This window comes from Bos mutus, unplaced genomic scaffold (assembly GCF_027580195.1).
Source record: "Bos mutus isolate GX-2022 unplaced genomic scaffold, NWIPB_WYAK_1.1 CTG220, whole genome shotgun sequence".
In the NCBI taxonomy this organism is placed as follows: domain Eukaryota; kingdom Metazoa; phylum Chordata; class Mammalia; order Artiodactyla; family Bovidae; genus Bos; species Bos mutus.
This window is the reverse complement of record NW_027219657.1, coordinates 1-19,300: the sequence shown is the minus strand read 5'-3', so window position 1 is coordinate 19,300 and position 19,300 is coordinate 1. Positions and strand designations below refer to the sequence as shown.

Genomic DNA, 19,300 nt, shown 5'->3' with positions numbered 1-19,300 from the left:
ATAGACTGCAGCCCACCAGGCTCCCCCGTCCCTGGGATTCTCCAGGCAAGAACACTGGAGTGGGTTGCCATTTCCTTCTCCAATGCATGAAAGTGAAAAGTGAAAGTGAAGTCGCTCAGTCGTGTCCAACTCCCAGCGACCCCATGGACTGCAGCCTACCAGGCTCCTCTGTCCATGGGATTTTCCAGGCAAGAGTACTGGAGTGGGGTGCCATTGCCTTCTCCAAATTAAACCAGCAAACCATACTAACTTACAGTGAGAATCAAGCTGCCAAGGGGTCCCAATTATGGTATTTTTTTGTGTAAATACGTTCTCACCTTGTAGGAAAATCAGGTATTAATCAGAAGCATCGGTGAGTACATTGACCTGGGAAAAGCATGGTTAATTTTTAAGATTCTTTTGTTGTTGTTATTACAATTTTACTAATTTAAGATAGATACTACACATATGTGGCCAAAGCACAAAGAACTTGTAAATAAAAAGTAACTTTCCTTTCATCCCTTGTGCAGACCCACTGTTGTCTAGGAAGATCTTAGAGGCCAGTGTCTCTGTCTTAGTTTTCTGTTGCTGTTATAAGAATTTACCAGAATGGTAGTCCCACGGACAGAGGAGCCTGGTAGGCTGCAGTCCATAGGATGGCAAAGAGCTGGACACGACTGAGTGACTGAGCATGAGTGGCTTAAAACAGCACAGATTTTGTTTACAGCTCTGGGAGGTCAGAACCTAAAATCTCGATTGGGCTACTTGGCTTCTGAATTCTCTAGGGGAGAATCGAATTCCTTGTCTTTTCCAGCTTTTAGATGACACTTGCTTTCTTTGGCTTTGGACCCATTCCTCCATCTGTAAGTCAACAACATAACACCTCCAAATCTTTCTCTCTGACCTTTTCCCATCATCACTTAACCCAATTTTGGCATTTTGACTTTCCCCTTATAAGGATACCTGTGATTGCACTGGGGCCACTGGCTAACCCAGGATAATCTTCCCATCTCAAGATCCTTCACTTACTTGTATTGCGAAGTCTCTTTTGCCATGTGCATATCACAAATTTCAAAGATTAGAACATGATAACTTTGGGTGTCGTTACTCTGCCTACCATAGTCTCCAAGCAACTCATTCTTTCCCTCTTGACCAGAATAACAATGTATTACAAGCGGTAAAACATTTATTGACAATTTGTTCAACATACCTCCACCTAGCATGTACATGCTGAAATATATCCCTCCCGGATAAATGTTGCAACGATTCAATTTAATTAAATACAAACAGGAGCTCTCAATTTCCCCACTCCCAGTGGATGGCCTTGCACAGCCCAGGTGAGCACCGAGCTCTCTCTGGAGACCACTGTTCTGGCCCGTCCCTTTTCTAGATTGAATGCAAATCATTATACTGAGCATTCCTTCTTGCCTCAGTGCAACATGCAGTTTACATGGTCCAGTTGTGCTTGAACTCCACTGTAATAAGGTTGTTAAGAGCATGGATGTTGGTGTCCATCTGACAGGTTCAAATTCCAGCCCCACCACCTTCGACCTGTCTGACCTTGGTCACATTGCTCAACCCTTGGAACCTCAGTTTTTTCACTGGCAATATGTGACAACGTCTTGCCTGCAGGGTTATTCCTGATGATTAAATTTTCAGTGGAATGCTAGTAATAACATGATATTAGATTAATGCTCGTTTGAGCTTAAATGCCAGGCCTTTCAATTCCATTTAGTCTTCTCACATGTGCTCAGCACCCATTTCCTGATTCCTTCTTAGGCTCTCTCATCGTTTGTATGTCGGTTCCCTTTCATTCCTGCATCAGGTTCCCAGGACTATGGTAATAGTATCACAAACCACGTGGCTTAAAACGACAGAAACCTATTCACTCACAGTCCTAGAGGCCAGCTGTCTGAAATCCAGGTGTCAGCAGAGCCCTGTCCTCTCTGAATTCAGGCTCTAGAGGAGAATATTTCCTTGCCTCTTCCAGCTTCTGGTGCTGTAGGGATTCCTTGATTGATAGAAGCATCACTCCCATCTCTGCTTCCGTAGTCACGTGACCTTCTCTGCCTGTGTCTCCCTGTGTCCTCTTCTCTTCCTAGAAAGATACCAGCCATTGGTATCTTTGAGGGCCACTCCTCAATCTTGGATGACTTCATCTGAAAATCCTTAACTAATTACATCTGTAAAGACCCTCTTTCTAGATAAGGTTGCAAGATGAGGTTCAGCTTGCACATGATTGTTGAGGCAGTCAGGTCTGCCCACTGTTTCCAGTGCCCTGTTATCTCTGCTCTTGGTTCTTAATGAATTCACTCTCTTCTGAAATGCCCCAGATCTGAAAATGTGGGCACTGCCAGCACAGTGGGCCAACCTGACCGTTTTAATGGGTTAATAGCCGATTGTTATAGTCTCAAGACAAAGAAAATTCCTGCTGGAAGGTTGGAGTTAGGTGATTGGTTGGGGCACTAAAGGATGTTTACTGGAGTGTGCATCTTTGCCTACCTGAAAGTCAGGAAGCTTGTTAGTGATGATCAGGGGTGCTTTCGGCAATGGTTACAAAGGGGCTCAGTCAGTTTCAGAGATCACCTTGGTTCTGGGCTCTGCTTCTGTGGCCTTGGTGCAACTCCTTGCACCTGTGGCCTGGGGCAGGCCTCAACAAGATTTTGGGAGGTGTGGGGACAATATTCCACCTACTACAGTTGCCCCCTGACAGAATTGCTTTTCTGGCAAGTTCTGGGAGGCCCCTGCCTTCGCCAGAATGTGCTCGTGGCAGGATTCAGGGCCTTGAGAATGTAAAGCCAGCATAACACAGAAGACAAGAAACCGTAGTCTGCACCTGACTCCCACCCCTGCCGTTAGCATTGCTGCTGTTCACGAGGAAGAAAAGCCAACCATCGATGTGTTTCTTGTTGCTTTTTGGTGTGTAACACTGCAGTCCTATGAGGGCTTCCATTGGGGTTTCTGGCATTTTCAGAAGAAAGAGGGGGAAGAAAAGGAGAAAGAGAGAAAGAGAAAGCACTGTTTGGTATCACTCAGCAATGTGTGTCTCCCTTTTTTAAAATACAGATTAACTCTGACAAAACTGACCCAGGCTGGCTTTTCTCTTTGATGGTTTCAGTTTCGGGCTTACGCATCACAAATGATTGTAATACAACAGGATTTTGTCAGACCAGGGTAGGAATTTTGAATATTTACCTGAAATTTCCAGCTCTAGGGAATAATAGCTAGGAGAAAAAAAACATTAACTAAGTTGTAGGACATGAAAACATGTTGAATTTCCCGCCTCTAAGTTTTCTGCTCTTAGGCATCCTACAAGTCACTTTCCCTTGAAACATGCTCTCTTATATCAAATTATAAACCTTATAAAATCTGTCACATTTCTCCTTTTGTCTTGAGTGTGAAGAAGCTTGGGGGAAACAGTGATCAATTTCAAGAACGATTAACCTGGATATTTGTTACATTCGGGCCTCCTCTATGTGTGGCTCTGTGTTCGGCTTCTATGGGAAGTTTTTCTTGCACAGATGACTTTGCATCCCTGCCGGACAGTCTCCTCTGCCCTGGGACCCTGCTCTCACTGCCTGCTCTCTGCCTGCTTCCTATTCCTTCTCCTCCACCTCCTCTGACTTCCTCTTTCTGAACACACAGCCCTTGGGTTTCTTGTACTCTCTGCTCCCTGGTTTTTATCTGCTCCCTGGATCCTGATGACTCCCAAAGCAGTACCTCCAGCTCCAGCCTCTTCCCCAGTTTGATTCAGATTCAAATCCGTCAGCTGCTTATTATGCAAATAGTGTTTGCATTGTTCCTGGGGTACCTTCCATCAGTGACTCTAAATCTGAGCTCCTCTCCTTTCTCCCCCTGCCTTGCACATCTGCTCTTCCCAATCTGCTGACACTGGGTCAGGCAATGGCCCAGTGTCACGAGGACGAATAAGCTTTCAAGTTATCTGAGACTCATTTCAGTTCTGAGACTAACTCAGCTTTGAGTTATCTGAGACTTATCTCTTCCAGGAGATAGTGAAGGACAGGGAAGCCTGGGGTGCTGCAGTCCATGGGGTCACAAAGAGTTGGAGACAACTTAGCTACTGAACAACAACACTTCTCTAATGTGCTGTAAATTTCATGAGGGTGGGGTCATGCCATATTCATCTCTACATTCTTATAATACCCAGAACCATGCTTAGCATTTGGTAGATTCTGTTTTCTTGGCTGAACTTAACTATGTTATAAATAAATGATTCCATGTCTCAGCTTAAATTTCACATTCTCAAGAATGTGACCCTCGAGAGGTCACATTCTTATGATATATCAGCCATCTTATGATATATCCCTCTGACATCTTATACTATTTCTGCCCAGAGTTTTGCACAATTACTTTTCCAGCTATTCACAGTATTTGTTTAAATTTGGTTCTCTGTCCTAAGTTATGAGGGACTTACTAAAGAGCCTTTACTGGTGGCTCAAAGATAAAGAATCCACCTGCCAATGCAGGACACAAGGGTTTGATCCCTGGGTCAGGAAGATCCCTTGGGGAAGGAAATGGCAACCCACTCCAGTATTCTCGACTGGAATTCCCATGAACAGAGGAGCCTGGCGGGCTGCAGTCCATAGGATCACAAAAGAGTCAGACAAGACTTAACAACTAAATAACAACTAAGTTGTAAATTCCATTGAGAAGGTCGATAGTATGGCTAGAATAGTGCATGGCCTATTATAAATGCTTAATAAAAATTTGTTAACCGACAGACTGAAAAATTTTCTTTCAGGATAAAAGTCCTGAATTTACTACTGGTGGTTAAAGAAAATTTAGATTCAATTGCCTGATGACTAATTGCCTAGTGACTCACTCTACCCATCTATAAAATGGAGATGCTCCTGGGGGATAATATTAGACAGCAGATGAGCTTTAGATAGAAACACATCAAAATAAAAATGGCTGTGATGGGTAAAATAAAATTAAAAAAAAAAAGGAAAAAAAAAACTATACCATAAGTATTTGTTAATGTCATTAAAGATAATTTGAAAATAAAAAATAATAAAAATAAAAATGGATAAATAAATTAAGCAAAAAAGGAAAACCAGGATTAAAAGATTAAGCACATCAACTAAATTGTTTCAGGATGTAGCATTTTATTCTCCCATACAAAATATAAGCATTATTTTCTCTTTCTCCTCAGCACCTGAGACATCATTTCTTGTGCAAAATGAAGTCGAACCAGAACAGGTAAAACTTTGTGTGAAGTATTTTGAAGCATATGACTTAGAGTTTTAAAATCCACAATAAACGTTTGCAGAAATGGATTAGGGGGAGCATATCTATCCACGGGCAAAATGCATTACAACTGTTATGAAATAGTGGAGGATTTGTAGACACTCATGGCAGAAATTACATTGATATCATCACTTCTATATGTATAGATGCTTTGAAAAGAAAAAAAGAAATATATATATATGTATGTATTTATATATATACATATATATATAAACATTGAAACTATTATGTAGTCCCTCTGGTGGCCCAGGATTAAGGACATCCTACAGCATCAACACCTGTTACCAGCATTCCTCTTATTTTCTGAGCTTATTCGTCATTCATTTTTATTATTACAAAAGTGATTCACCACAGCTTCATGGGAATCCTTCAGGCAGTATAAACAGCCTATAAAGGAAAAGTGAAGGTCTCATCCCTTCTTCCTTCTTCCCTTTCTCTCTCCTCAAAGAGAGGTGATTGTGCCACGTTTACTGCCTTGTAAGAGAAGGGACTGGAAGTAGAAGGGATGCAGCCTGGCCTGGCCAATGGGACACGGTGTAGCCCCCAGGGAACTGGATGCTGCCCATAGAGTGGTGCTTCTCAGACTATTTGGTGTCAGGACCCCTTTATATTCCTAGAAATTAGAACTGAGAAATTAAAAACAATATGAATTCATTAAAAGGGATAACAAATATGTTAATGCAAATAATATTTTATGAAAAATAAGGACATTTTCCCAGGACTTCCCTGGTGGTAGAGGCATTACAACACTGTGCTTCCAATGCAGAGGGCGTTAAGTTTGATCCTTGGTTGGGGAACTAAGATCCCACATGCTTTGTGGTGTGGCCAAGAAAACAAAAACAAATAACCTAGTTTTTCCTGAATGAAAAAAAATATTAGTGAGGAAAGTGGCATTGTTTTACAAATTTACAAGTCTTATTAATGTCTGGCTCAGTAAGGGATAGAGGATCTCATGTCTGCTTTCATATTACATCATCAGAGCCTCAACACCTTCACATCACAGATCATTCGATTGAAACCTCTGGGAAACTGCAATGCAGGTCTCATGAAAGAATGACAGTAAAAATAGCAAATAATGTGTCCTGAAAATCATTTTGATCTCATGGACGGATCCCCTGGCTATACTTTGAGAATCACTGCTACAGAAAATTTGAAATCGAGTTCCACTTTCTCTTTTACCTGGTTACCTCTAGAAGTCTAAGTCAGCCAGGAGAACTGAACAGGGTAGGTTGAACTGAAAGGATTTAGGCGATGGCAGGCCAAGTGATTCAACAGTGGAGAGCACAGCTCACAGCAATCTGCCTGATGCTTAAGAGTTAGGAAAATTTGGGGGCTCTGGGTAAAACGTTTCAGATTCTCCAAGATTTTTTTTTTAAGTTTAACTTGTAAGGCTGGCTTTGTTCTTGAAATGCACTGGGCAAAATGTGGTGGTCTGCAGTGAGAGGGTGACTGGCAGGCATGCTGGTGATGGCAAACAGGGAGGATGATGTTGGGAAATGAGTGGCCAAGGGGCTTCCCTGTGTCTCACCAGATAAGAATGACCAGCAACTACGATCTGCTCATGATCATTGCTCCGTCCCTGGGATTCGTGCTGTTGGCATTGCTTCTGGCGTTTTTTCTTCGAGGTAAGGAGGGCAGGACCAGGTCGGGTAAAGCCTTTCAGAGTTTTGGAAACTCCAGGAGAATCTAAGAGCGATGGATTTTGCTTCCTGCCCCTGTCTGCTCTCCCCCGCCCCATTCCTTAGAGCCCCACTTCTATCATTGCCCTCACCTATCAAGGAGGATAACAGGTAAACTCATTCTCCCTGAGATGCCAAAGGCTTTGAACATCATCTGATAATGTTTATGTTTTGAGAAAGAAAAACAACATAAAATAAGAGCACCTTTGTTTACTAGACACTTACTCTGTTTGTTTTCTGATGCTGTATTTTTGACATCTCCTAATTCATTTCATCCTCCTGACTCCCTTAAGTGGCAAGTACTGTCTTATCACTGTCTTGGGGTGGAGGACTCTTCTGTTTGGGAATGCCTCCAGGTAGAGAGCCGTGAGTCATCCTAGTCTTATTTGTTTGCTTAAAGTAAAACTTCCTCACCTAAGATCCAGAGAGAGAACTCCAGGGAATCAGTAAAATCCTTGAAATGTTCACATCTTTATTTTTCAGGGGGTAGGGGCCATGATTGTCATTAGATTCTCCAGCTGGTCCACAACCTTGTATCTGCCCTCCCCCATCTTCAAAAAAAAAGTTTTAAAGCAACGCATGAGGAAGCCATGAACCAGGGTTTATCGTTTCATGCAAAGTACAGGCACATAAAATGGTCCTGTAAAAATGGGGGAAAAAATTTCTCTATAGTCATTAATAGAAGCTGGTAATGAGGATCTCTGACTAGCAATAATCATCTCAGCCTGTTTGAACAACAATAGTGAAACTTATGTGTCTCTACACCTATCCCTAGTGAACACTGCAAAAGGAAATTTGGAGCTTAGTGGCCATTTGCCATTAACCGTCATACAAAGTCATGTTACAGTTTGGGAAATTCTGGGTGTATGTCCTAAGGAAGTGTTTTAACACCCAAGTGAGTAATTGAATTTAAGTAACTTAAGAATAAATCAGCTTAGGGAATTCCCTGATGATCCAGTGGTTAAGACTCTGCACTTCCAATGCAGAGTGCACAGGTTCAAACCCTGGTCAGGGAACTAAGATCCCATAAGCCATGCTGCATGGCCAAAAATAAGGAACTTAAAACCGTTGTCTATAATGTTGGAACAATCTTGTAATTGGTGGGAAGTAATGAGAGGCCAAAAGAAGCAATCATCTGATCTGGGAAGGGAGTGGCTTTCTCTGCCAAGTCCAATTCCTAAGTTTCCACCTCTGGACCACCTCTGCTCTTCATAAGGTTGCTTTGTGCTTCCCCAGCATTTCGTTCACATAAGTACAGCTGCTCTGCTTCTAACATGGCCTTGTCTTTTCAGGGAAATTCGTGAAAGCCAATTGTTTCCAGAAACACACCAGGTAATTCATCTTGCATGACTGATTGCTGTAATGATTGTACAAGCTGTTGCAAATGATCAGATACTATTCAGTGGTTTAATGCCTTGGGCTTGCATTCTGATTAAATATAGAGCTGGAGAGACGTGGCCTTAGAGGTAAAAAAGTTATGGGGATTCAGCTTGCATTAACCTCCGTCTTGGATAACACTGTGGTATTTGTCCAATATGCAAATATACTAGCAGCTTGCATTAGCAGAAGTATGTCGCACAGAAGAAGGAAAGTGATATGCCATTCTACCCATTACTTGCTCAACTCTGGGTGACTCATTTCAAAAGGTCATTGTTAAACTGGAGCTCATTGAAGGAGTCTTGGCAGCGTGGAAAATGACAAAAACATAAACAGTTTCATTCCTGGGATTTAATTCCTCTACCAAATTAGGCCACAGGACCAGTTTTTTGTTTTGTCTTTTTTTTTTTTTTTTTTTTTTTTTTTTTAATTTTATTTTATTTTTAAACTTTACAATATTGTTTTGTCTTTTTAAAAAAACAGTTTGAAGAGTCTCTGGAAAGTGATTTTGCGTATCTGTCCTGTTACATAGATTTTTTGGAAAAGAAATGAAAGGATTTTGTGTAAACTGTGATTAAGAACTGGTTTTCACTTAATAATTGTATCATTACTACAATATCTATAAATAAGTAAATATTAGTAAGTAGGAAAATTGAGGGTTTAGCAAGGTAATTCTAAGTCATACTTGGAGATCCTCCTGGTAAACAAACACATTTAGATAATGTTTTTATGTTTTGCTAACACAAGAATTTTAAATCTCCTTATTATAATAGATAGGCAAAGAGCCTTTTATCTCCTGTGGCCTCAGTTTTCCCATCTGTGAAATAAGAGGCTTGGACTGGATGGACTCTGGGCCATTTTAACTACTTGGCTAGTCATTTTGTAATTTAGCAGCATCCGTTGGTTGCTGGTCTTGGTGTTCTCATCAGCAGGCTCTCTTCTCTCTTTATAGGCTAGACAATGTTGGAGAAGGTAAAGATGTTCTCAATGGAACAGAAGATGAAGATGGTCTTTTCACACTGTGATGTGCCCCTTTTTCTTAGGACTGACGATGTGGGTATGACACGTGAATCATCAAAATAAGTCTTAGAGTTTTTTTCGAATCCGTCTATTGCACTGGTGTCACTGACGCGTCTTGCTTTAGTTTCACAAGTGACAGTTATCTTAGAGACCACACTGTCTCTGTCTCATGGTTTAACCTCTGTAGTGTCACTGCTGTCGTAGTGACACTGTGGACTTGCTGTGTCACAAGTCCACAACATACTTGAATGCCTTCAGTGACAGTGAACTCACTATTGCACCTAAGGAAGTCCATTCAATCTCAGGGCACTTCTGAGACTTAAAAACATTTAAAATAAAGTCTGTGGAATCACACCATCATTTTGATGTACCTCTAAAAGGCCCAGATTTTCTATTATTTTCCATTCACAATTATGTATCTTTAAAGATGATGGCTCAGAGGTTAAAGCGTCTGCCTGCGTCTGCCTGCAATGCGAGAGACCTGGGTTCGATTCCTGGGTCGGGAAGATCCCCTGGAGAAGGAAATGGCAGCCCACTCCAGTATTCTTGCCTGGAGAATCCCATGGACAGAGGAGCCTGGTGGGCTGCAGTCCACGGGGTCGTGAAGAGTCGGACACGACTGAGCGACTTCACTCACTCAAAGATGACCATAGTGTCACATCTTAATTCTTGCTTGGGGAATTTGATTTTGGAAACAGGCAAGAGTTCATCACAGTAAGGTAAGGTGAATAACGTGGATGTTCAAACAGGGCCAGTCCCTGGATGATGTGACTGAGGCAGTCCAGATCAGTTTCTCTAAGTATATAGTCCATGGGAACTGGCTCCTCAGTAAGAGCAGGTTTATTTAAACACTTTCAGAGCCAGTAGCATGAGGAACCATGGAGAGAGGTTAAAACAAGCAGTCATTGACTGAAAGAAAGAATGTGCACCTCAGTGAGAGGCCTCTGGCTGGGAAGAAATGTGGAAAGTCAGCTGGGGCTGAAAGAAATTTGCCAGAAATACTTCCTGGTATGTTTGGGGCAGTAGACACACTCATGAAACAGGTGCACAGTCTTTTCAGGTAGCCATGCTTTATATTTTGACTCTCTTGACATTACTTTAAGAGAGGGAAAAAGTACCAGTCTTAACACTTGACCACTACAGCCTCTAGATCCCTCCATTGTTGGTTCACACAAATAGAGCAGTTAGTAAAAGCACCCCCTCTCACCCAAGCACTTGGAGAACCACCTGCCCAGGGCAGCCAGCCCTCTGCCTGGCTCACCTGGTGCCAAGAGGAGAGGCAGGGTTGGACTAGTAAGGAAGGAAGGAAGGAAATAACTAGCAGCACACGGGTTGCTTCTTTATTAGCCTTGGCTTTCCGCCCTGTGTTAACTCAAAATACTGGAAATGACCAGCAGGCTCAATTGAGATTTAGAACCTGGGGATGGGTAGGTGGGGGGCGATGGATCTAGAATCAGGTACAGGGCTTCAGTGTCCCCATCTGGAAAATGGGGTGGGACTGGATGACCTTGTACAGATGGTCAGGTTTTAATATTTTCTGGGTTAATGAGACACCCCATCCTAACTTAGCTCATGCTCCCTACCCACCTTCCCAAACCACCACCAATACCACCACCGACTTGGGTATGACTAGAAAAGATGACAGCAAATACCATGCTCCCTAAACCTAATATCTCAGCTCAGTGAGTATATTTGTGTCTTGCCAGGAGCCATCTACTATCTTTTCCCAAGTATGTTTCTGACCCTTGATCAGATTCAGAAACACTTAAATGAGTAATCACAGTATTTTACAAATGACAATGTCCTCCAGGAGCCTCTAGATAGTAGCATTCAACCCTATCTGAACACTGCAATTATCTGGGGAATTTTTATGTTGATTCCTGGGTTCCACCCTTTAGGAGGTTTCTTGGTAATTGATCTGGGGTGTGTGACCTGGGCATCTGATTTTATTTTTTATTTATTTATTTTTAATGCTCCGAGTGGTTGGTGAGAACCACTGCTCTCGCTCTGTGGTTCTGAAACTGGGCACTTCAGACCAGCAACCTAAGCATCTCCTGGAACCTGTTAATCCCACGCATTCTCCTCCCCACCTCACACCTACTGATTCAGAAACCTCAGAGAGGAGCCCAGAGATCTGTGTTTTAATTTGTTGTAAGTTAAGATGTGCCCTAGAATTTGAGAACTATAGTAGTAGTAAAAGTCGATCAGTCGTGTCCGACTCTTTGCAACCCCGTGGACTGTAGCCTACCAGGCTTCTCCGTCCATGGGATTCTCCAGGCAAGAATACTGGAATGGGTTACCATTTCCTTCTCCAGGGGATCTTCCCGACCCAGGGATCGAACCCGGTCTCCTGCATTGGAGGCCGACACTTTAACCTCTAAGCCACCAGAGAACTATGGCAGCATATAATTTCTAACAGGAAGGTGGAGATTTTAAGAAAAGACTCTTCTGTAACCAGGGCCCAGTGATGATTGGCATGGCCACAGAGGTGGGGTGGGGGTGGGGTGTTAGTTTCCAGCAGCCAATGGCCAAGGTCCCAGTGGAGTCATCAGCCCTCAGTCAAGCTAGCATTACTTTCTGCTGAATTCTTAGGGTAGCTTCTAACTACACTCACCAACTAAGCTCCTTTCCCTCTCCAATTTGTCCTCCATGCTGTGGCTGAGGAATCTTCCAAATGCAGAGGTGAGATTCCTGTCTCCTATTTTCCACTCAAGGGCACTTAGAGGAAACACCCTTAGGCTCTGCCCCAGGCTGCAGTGGGGAGCTCAGAGGCCAGGCAGCTGATAGGAGGAATGAAGAGGAGTGAAGTAGCCTAAACTGATATGGAATGTTGTGTGTCCACTTGCAGGCACTCACACCACACTTAGTAAATAACATCCTCAAACTGGATGGCCACGAACTGAAACAAGGCAGCCAGTGTGAGATTCAAAGGTCTAGGGGGTGGAGGATGGGAGTCACAGGATAAAGAATGAATACATCCAGAATTCTTACCCTGAGACTCATTGATCAGAGCAGGCGGTTGGGGTACTGGTTCCTCTTTCCCTCTCTGTGCCATCAGGATGAATTGGTAGCATCTACAAACAACCCCCTAGTATCTACTGTGTGGTTGGCCCAGAGGAGAGAATCACTTCCCTCAAGAAGCCTAAAAATTTTAATGTGACAAAACCCACATAGGAACCATGTGTCATGTTTGCGTTTCCACAAGGAAAGACTTTAGTGGAGACAGAGCTCTGACAGCTGTTTTTACACGGTAGGACCACAATCAGACGTTGAGGATTTAGAGCAGCCTAATTCTGCAACCTGGACCTTGGCCTTTCTAGGCTAAGTGAAAGAGATCACATCTCATCCTTAGAAGCATTTGCTGTGTTCCAGGGTCTCTACCACATTGAAACATATACATTACCGTGTGTAAAATAGATAACTAGGAGGAAGTTGCTGTATAACACAGGGAGATAAACCCTTAGTCTGTGTCAACCTTGACAATCAAGAGGGGACATATGTGTGCTTATAGCTGATTCTCTTGTTCTATGGCAGAAACCAACACAACATTGTAAAGCAATTATCCTCCAATTAAAAAAATGAAGGCAAGATCACTGGATCCTCACAGCCACCCAGTGAAACAGGTATATTATTCTCGAGAAAACAGAAAAACAAAAAGAGCTGAAAGACTTTGCTCATAGTCCTACCCCTGTGACAGAGCTGGTCTGGAACCGGGCCTGAAGGACTCCATGCTCTAACCGCTACCCGTCCTTCACCATGACAGCCCTTGTAAGATTTCACACATTTAAAACTGCAGCATTGACCGGAGTTGGTCTGAATTAGATTTTAGTTGACTCAGATCCAGGGCAACCTGAGAGTTATGATGGTTCTCCAGTGCCAACCCCTTTATAGCTCAGTCTTCCCCAGTCCCCATATTATTTACTCAGAGTCTATTTGCATTTGTGGAGGAAGCTGCTAGTGGAGAAGCCGGCAGGAACCTTAATGAAGCCAGGTGGGACCCATTGAAATGGGAATGTGTCGAACTAAGTTATGAAGAAATGAAGCCAGCTGTCAGCAGGCTTAATGAAAGGTTAACAGAAATCCTGCAATGGGTGGCTGGGGAGACTCTGTCTCTCTAAAGAAAACAAAAGTTGAGAAGTGGGTTCCCTGCCTGGAGGCAAGAGCAGAAGGAGGAAGCCGCTTGTAACCCGAAAGGCTGGGTCTGAGATAGAGTTTCATTTAGATTTGTAAACATGTTACAGTCTCAAGAAAAAAAAAGAAATAAAGAACTGTGAGTTCTCAGCTCTCTGAGCATCAAAGGCCAGCAAAGGGAAGTGTTCCTGAATATGAGGAAGCTAACGCTGCTGAGCAGTATCCTGGGAAGCCTTGGAGATGGCTGCTCCCAAAGCAGAAGGTGGGTTCACTGTCTGTGCTGTTAATGTGTACTTCTGCAGAGGTAGCTTTATTCATGTTGCATAAGTCATCGGGGGATGGGGAAGCAGGAAAAGCCCTTCACATCCTTCTATTGAACTCCCATTTCTTAGTTGCTGAACCTGAGGCCCAGAGAGGAGGAACTGGTTACCAACGGGGCTATATAGAAAGCCAGTGCTAGAACAGAGAGCTAAACCACAAACCCCAGATTCATCTGTACATACTGCGTGCTGTGCTCACTTATGTCTGACTCTTGCAACCCCATGAACTGTAGCCCATCAGGCTCCTCTGTACATGGGATTCTCCAGACAAGAATACTGGAGTGGGTTGCCATTTCCTTCTCCAAGGGATCCTCCTGACCCAGAGATCAAACTGTGTCTCCTGAGTCTCCTGCATTAGCAGGCAGATGGTTTACCACTGGGGAGCCCCAGGTGATAGGATAAGAGTATCTATGGCCATATGATAATCTTCTCAGAATTTTCTAATTCCACTTGGATCTGCTTGCTTCTTTACTCTTTTGAAGTCGCATTCTTTAAGCTCTTATTGGGCCTACAACTCACATTTCTTTCCCTTATGCTTGTCTTTCCCAGCACACACTTGACCCTGTTGGACTCCTTCTGTTCCTAGAAAGGAGGAATCGGATGCTGAAGTGCAAAGCTTGACTGTTGCTTTCTTAGAGCTGCTGCCATTAACTAGAGTGACCAATTTGTCCCAGTTTTAAGACTGAAAATTCTGGCACACAAGAACCTTACCACCTCGGTGTCTGACAAACTGGGATGGTTGGTCAGCCCAAGTACAAGCAACACTCCTTTGAGTTCCTTAATATAGTGTCCCTGCACTTGGCTTTACTTCAGGCATTATTTTTTTTTTTTCTGTGACTTTGCAATTGGACCCAAGGGGAGTTTAATTTCGGAATGGTGGCCCAGACTGTAAAGAATATGCCTGCAAGGCAGGAGATCCTTTGTCAGGAAGATCCCCTGGAGGAGGGAATTGCTCCCCACTCCAGTGTTCTTGCCTGGAGAACTCCATGGACAGAGGAGCCTGACAAGCTATAGTCCATGGGGTCTCAAAGAGTTGGACATGACTGAGTGACTAACACTTTCACTTCCAGCGTTATAGACTACTAAATCTATATTCTAAGACCCTTGTTCTGCAAAATGTGGGCCTCAGACAGCTCTTTTCATCACCTGTGAGCTTGTTAGGAATGCAGAATATCCGTGGCACCCCAGACCTTCAGAATCTGCATTTAAACAAGACCTCTGTGTGATTCATATGCACATTAAAGATCAAGAAGTACTTGTCCAAAGCACTGATCTTCAAACGTGTCTGTACACTAGAACATTATGGGGAACTTAAAAAAATCCTGAAGCTGGATTCCCCTCTGCTCTCCTGGTTTAATTTCCATGGGGGAGACCTGGGTTTCAGGAGTTTTGAAAGCATCTCAGGTAATTCTACTATACAGCCATGTTTGCAAAGCACTGGTCTACAGGGAGGGCAGCTTTGCACCAGAAAGCAATGTTGCTAATTAATCAGGATAACTCTTGGCCTAAGTCACAAGTTAATGTGGGTCTAGTACCCCCATGTGAGTTTGCTCCAAGAAATGATCAATAAAATTTCTCAAGAAGATCTGCAATGACAAGATAATGACCTCAGTGTCCCATTTACTGTGGACAAGGCCCATTAAAGTAATTAAAAACCAAGATATAATATTTGGTCTGTGGAAAGTGATAATGAGAAAACAGCAAAGATAAACAGAGAAGGAATGTCTGGAGGGGCAAGGTGATGCTATTAATCTGTTAAGAGATATCAGAGGGATAATGAGATGGCAGTAAGATGACAAGGGACATGTGGAGAAAGGGTTCAGTGGAAGCCTTTGTGTCGAAGAAGCAACTTGGTCAAAGGCAAGCCTGTGCCCTTTGGCACCTAATTGCAACAGGAGTCCCCGTGTATGTGTGAATTTGGTGACAGGAGTACAACCACCAAGCACACACCTTTGTAGAAGGCCACTGCTAGTTACAGGGAATGGATATCTTAGCAGTGACACCAGGTTACTGTTGATCGCAAGGAACAGTTAATGGTTTTAGTGCTCTTCTAAGTATGTGAAGATGCAAGAATCCAAGTTCATAAAAATTTCCCCCTGAAAATATCTAATTATCAGAAGGCCTGTTCTGCCCTTTTCCCCAGAGAACAGAGTACCTCATTCCTGATCTCTACCCTGAACTTCCTTTGGATATGTTAAAGATCAGCAGCCGGAGGGCCAGTTACTCAATCCTTGTTGAGCCAGATGGGGAGTGACATTCTTTAGTTGACAATGAGATGTTAGAGTCTTTGTGACTTTCCTTGACTCTACCCTCTTGATCCCAAGATGGCTGCCACAGCTCTAAAATACCCTTCCACAAAAGCATCACAAGCAGGAAGGAAGAGGTAGATGGGAAATGGGAAATGGGACTTTCCCCCTGATATGATACTTACCTTTTTTCAAAAAGGGAACTATTTCCTAGAATCAACCAGAGAACTTCCCCATATATTTCACTGCCCATACATTTCACTGGGTCACAGACCCATCCTTTAGCAAGGGGAACTGAAAGCTGTCTGGGACCAATTTACACCAATTATTACAGGCTATGCACACTGCCATTCAGGCAAAACTTAGGATCAGTCTACATGGAGAAACTGGGCATAGTTGTTGGGTAATGCTGAAGAAGCGGAACAGTTCTATGAAGACCTACAAGACCTTTTAGAAATAACACCCCAAAACGGTGTCCTTTTCATTATAGGGGACTGGAATGCAAAAGTAGGAAGTCAAGAAACACCTGGTGTAACAGGCAAATTTAGCCTTGGAGTACAGAATGAAGCAGGGCAAAGGCTAATACAGTTTTGCTGAGAGAACATACTGGTCATAGCAAACACCCTCTTCCAACAACACAAGAGAAGACTCTACACATGGACATCATCAGATGGTCAGCACCAAAATCAGATTGATTATATTCTTTGCAGCCAAAGATAGAGAAGCTGTATACAGTCACCAAAAACAAGACCGGGAGCTGGCTGTGGCTCAGATCATGAACTCCTTATTGCCAAATTCAGATATAAACTGTACAAAGTAGGGAAAACCACTAGACCTTTCAGGTATTGACCTAAATCAAATCCCTTATGATTATACAGTGGAAGTGAGAAATAGATTTAAGGGACTAGATCTGATAGACAGACTGCCTGATGAACTGGTCAGAGGTTTGTGATATTGTACAGGAGACAGGGATCATCCCCATGGAGAAGAAATGCAAAAAAGCAAAATGGCTGTCTGAGGAGGCCTTACAAAGAGCTGTGAAAAGAAGAGAAGCGAAAAGCAAAGGAGAAAAGGAAAGATATTCCCATTTGAATGCAGAGTTCCAAAGAATAGCAAGGAGAGATAAGAAAGTCTTCCTCAGTGATCAATGCAAAGAAATAGAAGAAAACAAGAGAATGGGAAAGACTAGAGATCTCTTCAAGAAAATTAGAGATTCCAAGGGCACATTTCATGCAAAGATGGGCACAATAAAGGACAGAAATGGTATGGACCTAACAGAAGCAGAAGATATTAAGAGGAGGTGGCAAGAATACACAGAAGAACTGTACAAAAAAGATCTTCACAACCCAGATAATCATGATGGTGTGATCACTGACCTAGAGCCAGACATCCTGGAATATGAAGTCAAGTGGGCCTTAGAAAGCATCACTACAAATAAAGCTAGTGGAGGTGATGGAATTCCAGTTGAGCTATGTCAAATCCTGAAAGATGATGCTGTGAAAGTGCTGCACTCAATATGCCTGCAAATTTGGGAAATTCAGCAGTGGCCTCAGGACTGGAAAAGGTCAGTTTTCATTCAAATCCCAAAGAAAGGCAATGCCAAAGAATGCTCAAAATACTGAACAATTGAAATCATCTCAAAGTAATGCTCAAAATTCTCCAAGCCAGGCTTCAACAATACCTGAACCATGAACTTCCAGATGTTCGAGCTGGTTTTAGGAAAGGCAGAGGAACCAGAGATCAAATTGCCAACATCTGCTGGATCATGGAAAAAGCAAGAGAGTTCCAGAAAAACATCTATTTCTGCTTTATTAACTATGCCAAAGCCTTTGACTGTGTGGATCACAATAAACTGTGGAAAGTTCTGAAAAAGATGGGAATACCAGACCACCTGACCTGCCTCTTAAGAAACCTATATGCAGGTCAGGAAGCAATAGTCAGAACTGGACATGGAACAACAGACTGCTTCCAAATAGGAAAAGGAGTATGTCAAGGCTATATATTGTCACCCTGGTTATTTAACTTATATGCAGAGTGCATCATGAGAAATGCTGGACTGGAAGAAACACAAGCTGGAATCAAGATTGCCGGGAGAAATATCAATAACCTCAGATATGCAGACAACACCACCCTTATGGCAGAAAGTGAAGAGGAACTAAAAATCCTCTTGATGAAAGTGAAAGTGGAGAGTGAAAAAGTTGGCTTAAATTTCAACATTCAGAAAACTAAGATCATGGCATCTGGTCCCATCACTGCATGGGAAATAGATGGAGAAACAGTGGAAACAGTGTCAGACTTTATTTTTTGGGCTCCAAAATCACTGCAGATGGTGACTGCAGCCATGACATTAAAAGATGCTTACTCCTTGGAAGGAAAGTTATGACCAACCTAGATAGCATGTTAAAAAGCAGAGACATTACTTTGCCAACAAAGGTCCATCTAGTCAAGGCTATGGTTTTTCCAGTGGTCATGTATGGATGTGAGAGTTGGACTGTGAAGAAAGCTGAGCACTGAAGAACTGATGCTTTTGAACTGTGGTGATGGAGAAGACTCTTGAGATTCCCTTGGACTGCAAGAGATCCAACCAGTCCATCCTAAAGGAGATCAGTCCTGGGTATTCATTGGAAGGACTGATGCTGAAGCTGAAACTCCAATAATTTGGCCACCTCATGCGAAGAGTTGACTCATTGGAAAAGACCCTGGTGAGGGATTGGGGGCAGGAGGAGAAGGGGACAACAAAGGATGAGATGGCTGGATGGCATCACTGACTCAATGGATGTGAGTTTGAGTGAACTCCGGGAGTTGGTGACGACACGGAGGCCTGGCGTGCTGCGATTCATGGGATCGCAGAGTCGGACACGACTGAGCAACTGAACTGAACTGAACTGAACTGAAACAGTCTTGATTTCAAGCACATTCATTCATCTAACAAAAGCGTGATGGATGTCTCCTATATTCCAAGGGTCCTATTGGGTGCTGGGGTCTAAGAATGAACTAGAGAGACCTGTTCCTCATTCCAAGACACTTATAGTCTCTAAAGCCATTTCTGTCTTTATTAGGCTAAGCGCAAAATATAGAGACTTGAATCATTTCTAATATACCTGAGAGGCAAAAAGAAGGAAGAGAGGTTAAAAGAATGAAAGTTTGGAATTCTGCCTGCACACTTCCTTGCAGCTGTGACTTTGATGCCAGTGTCTGGAGTCAATGGAGGAAGGAGGAAACAGTGCCAGGCACTGCCCTAAGCACTATACATACATTGTTTTATTTCATCATAACAATC

At 43.0% G+C, this 19,300-nt stretch overlaps 1 protein-coding gene and 1 non-coding gene across 2 annotated transcripts in view; both read left to right on the top strand.

Annotated features, from left to right (window-relative positions):
- The window catches only part of TIMD4 (T cell immunoglobulin and mucin domain containing 4), a 30,090-nt gene extending 20,407 nt beyond the window's left edge, over positions 1 to 9,683 (top strand). The window contains exons 5-8 of the mRNA XM_005902617.3: positions 5,153 to 5,199; positions 6,779 to 6,872; positions 8,219 to 8,258; positions 9,256 to 9,683. Coding sequence (XP_005902679.1) covers positions 5,153 to 5,199; positions 6,779 to 6,872; positions 8,219 to 8,258; positions 9,256 to 9,328 — 254 coding nt within the window. The 3' untranslated portion in view covers positions 9,329 to 9,683. The remainder of the gene's footprint in view (positions 1 to 5,152; positions 5,200 to 6,778; positions 6,873 to 8,218; positions 8,259 to 9,255) is intronic.
- On the top strand, positions 7,870 to 7,942 carry TRNAG-UCC (transfer RNA glycine (anticodon UCC)). The gene has a single exon. It is a non-coding gene; the product is annotated as a tRNA-Gly (tRNA).
- Positions 9,684 to 19,300: the final 9,617 nt, after the last annotated feature.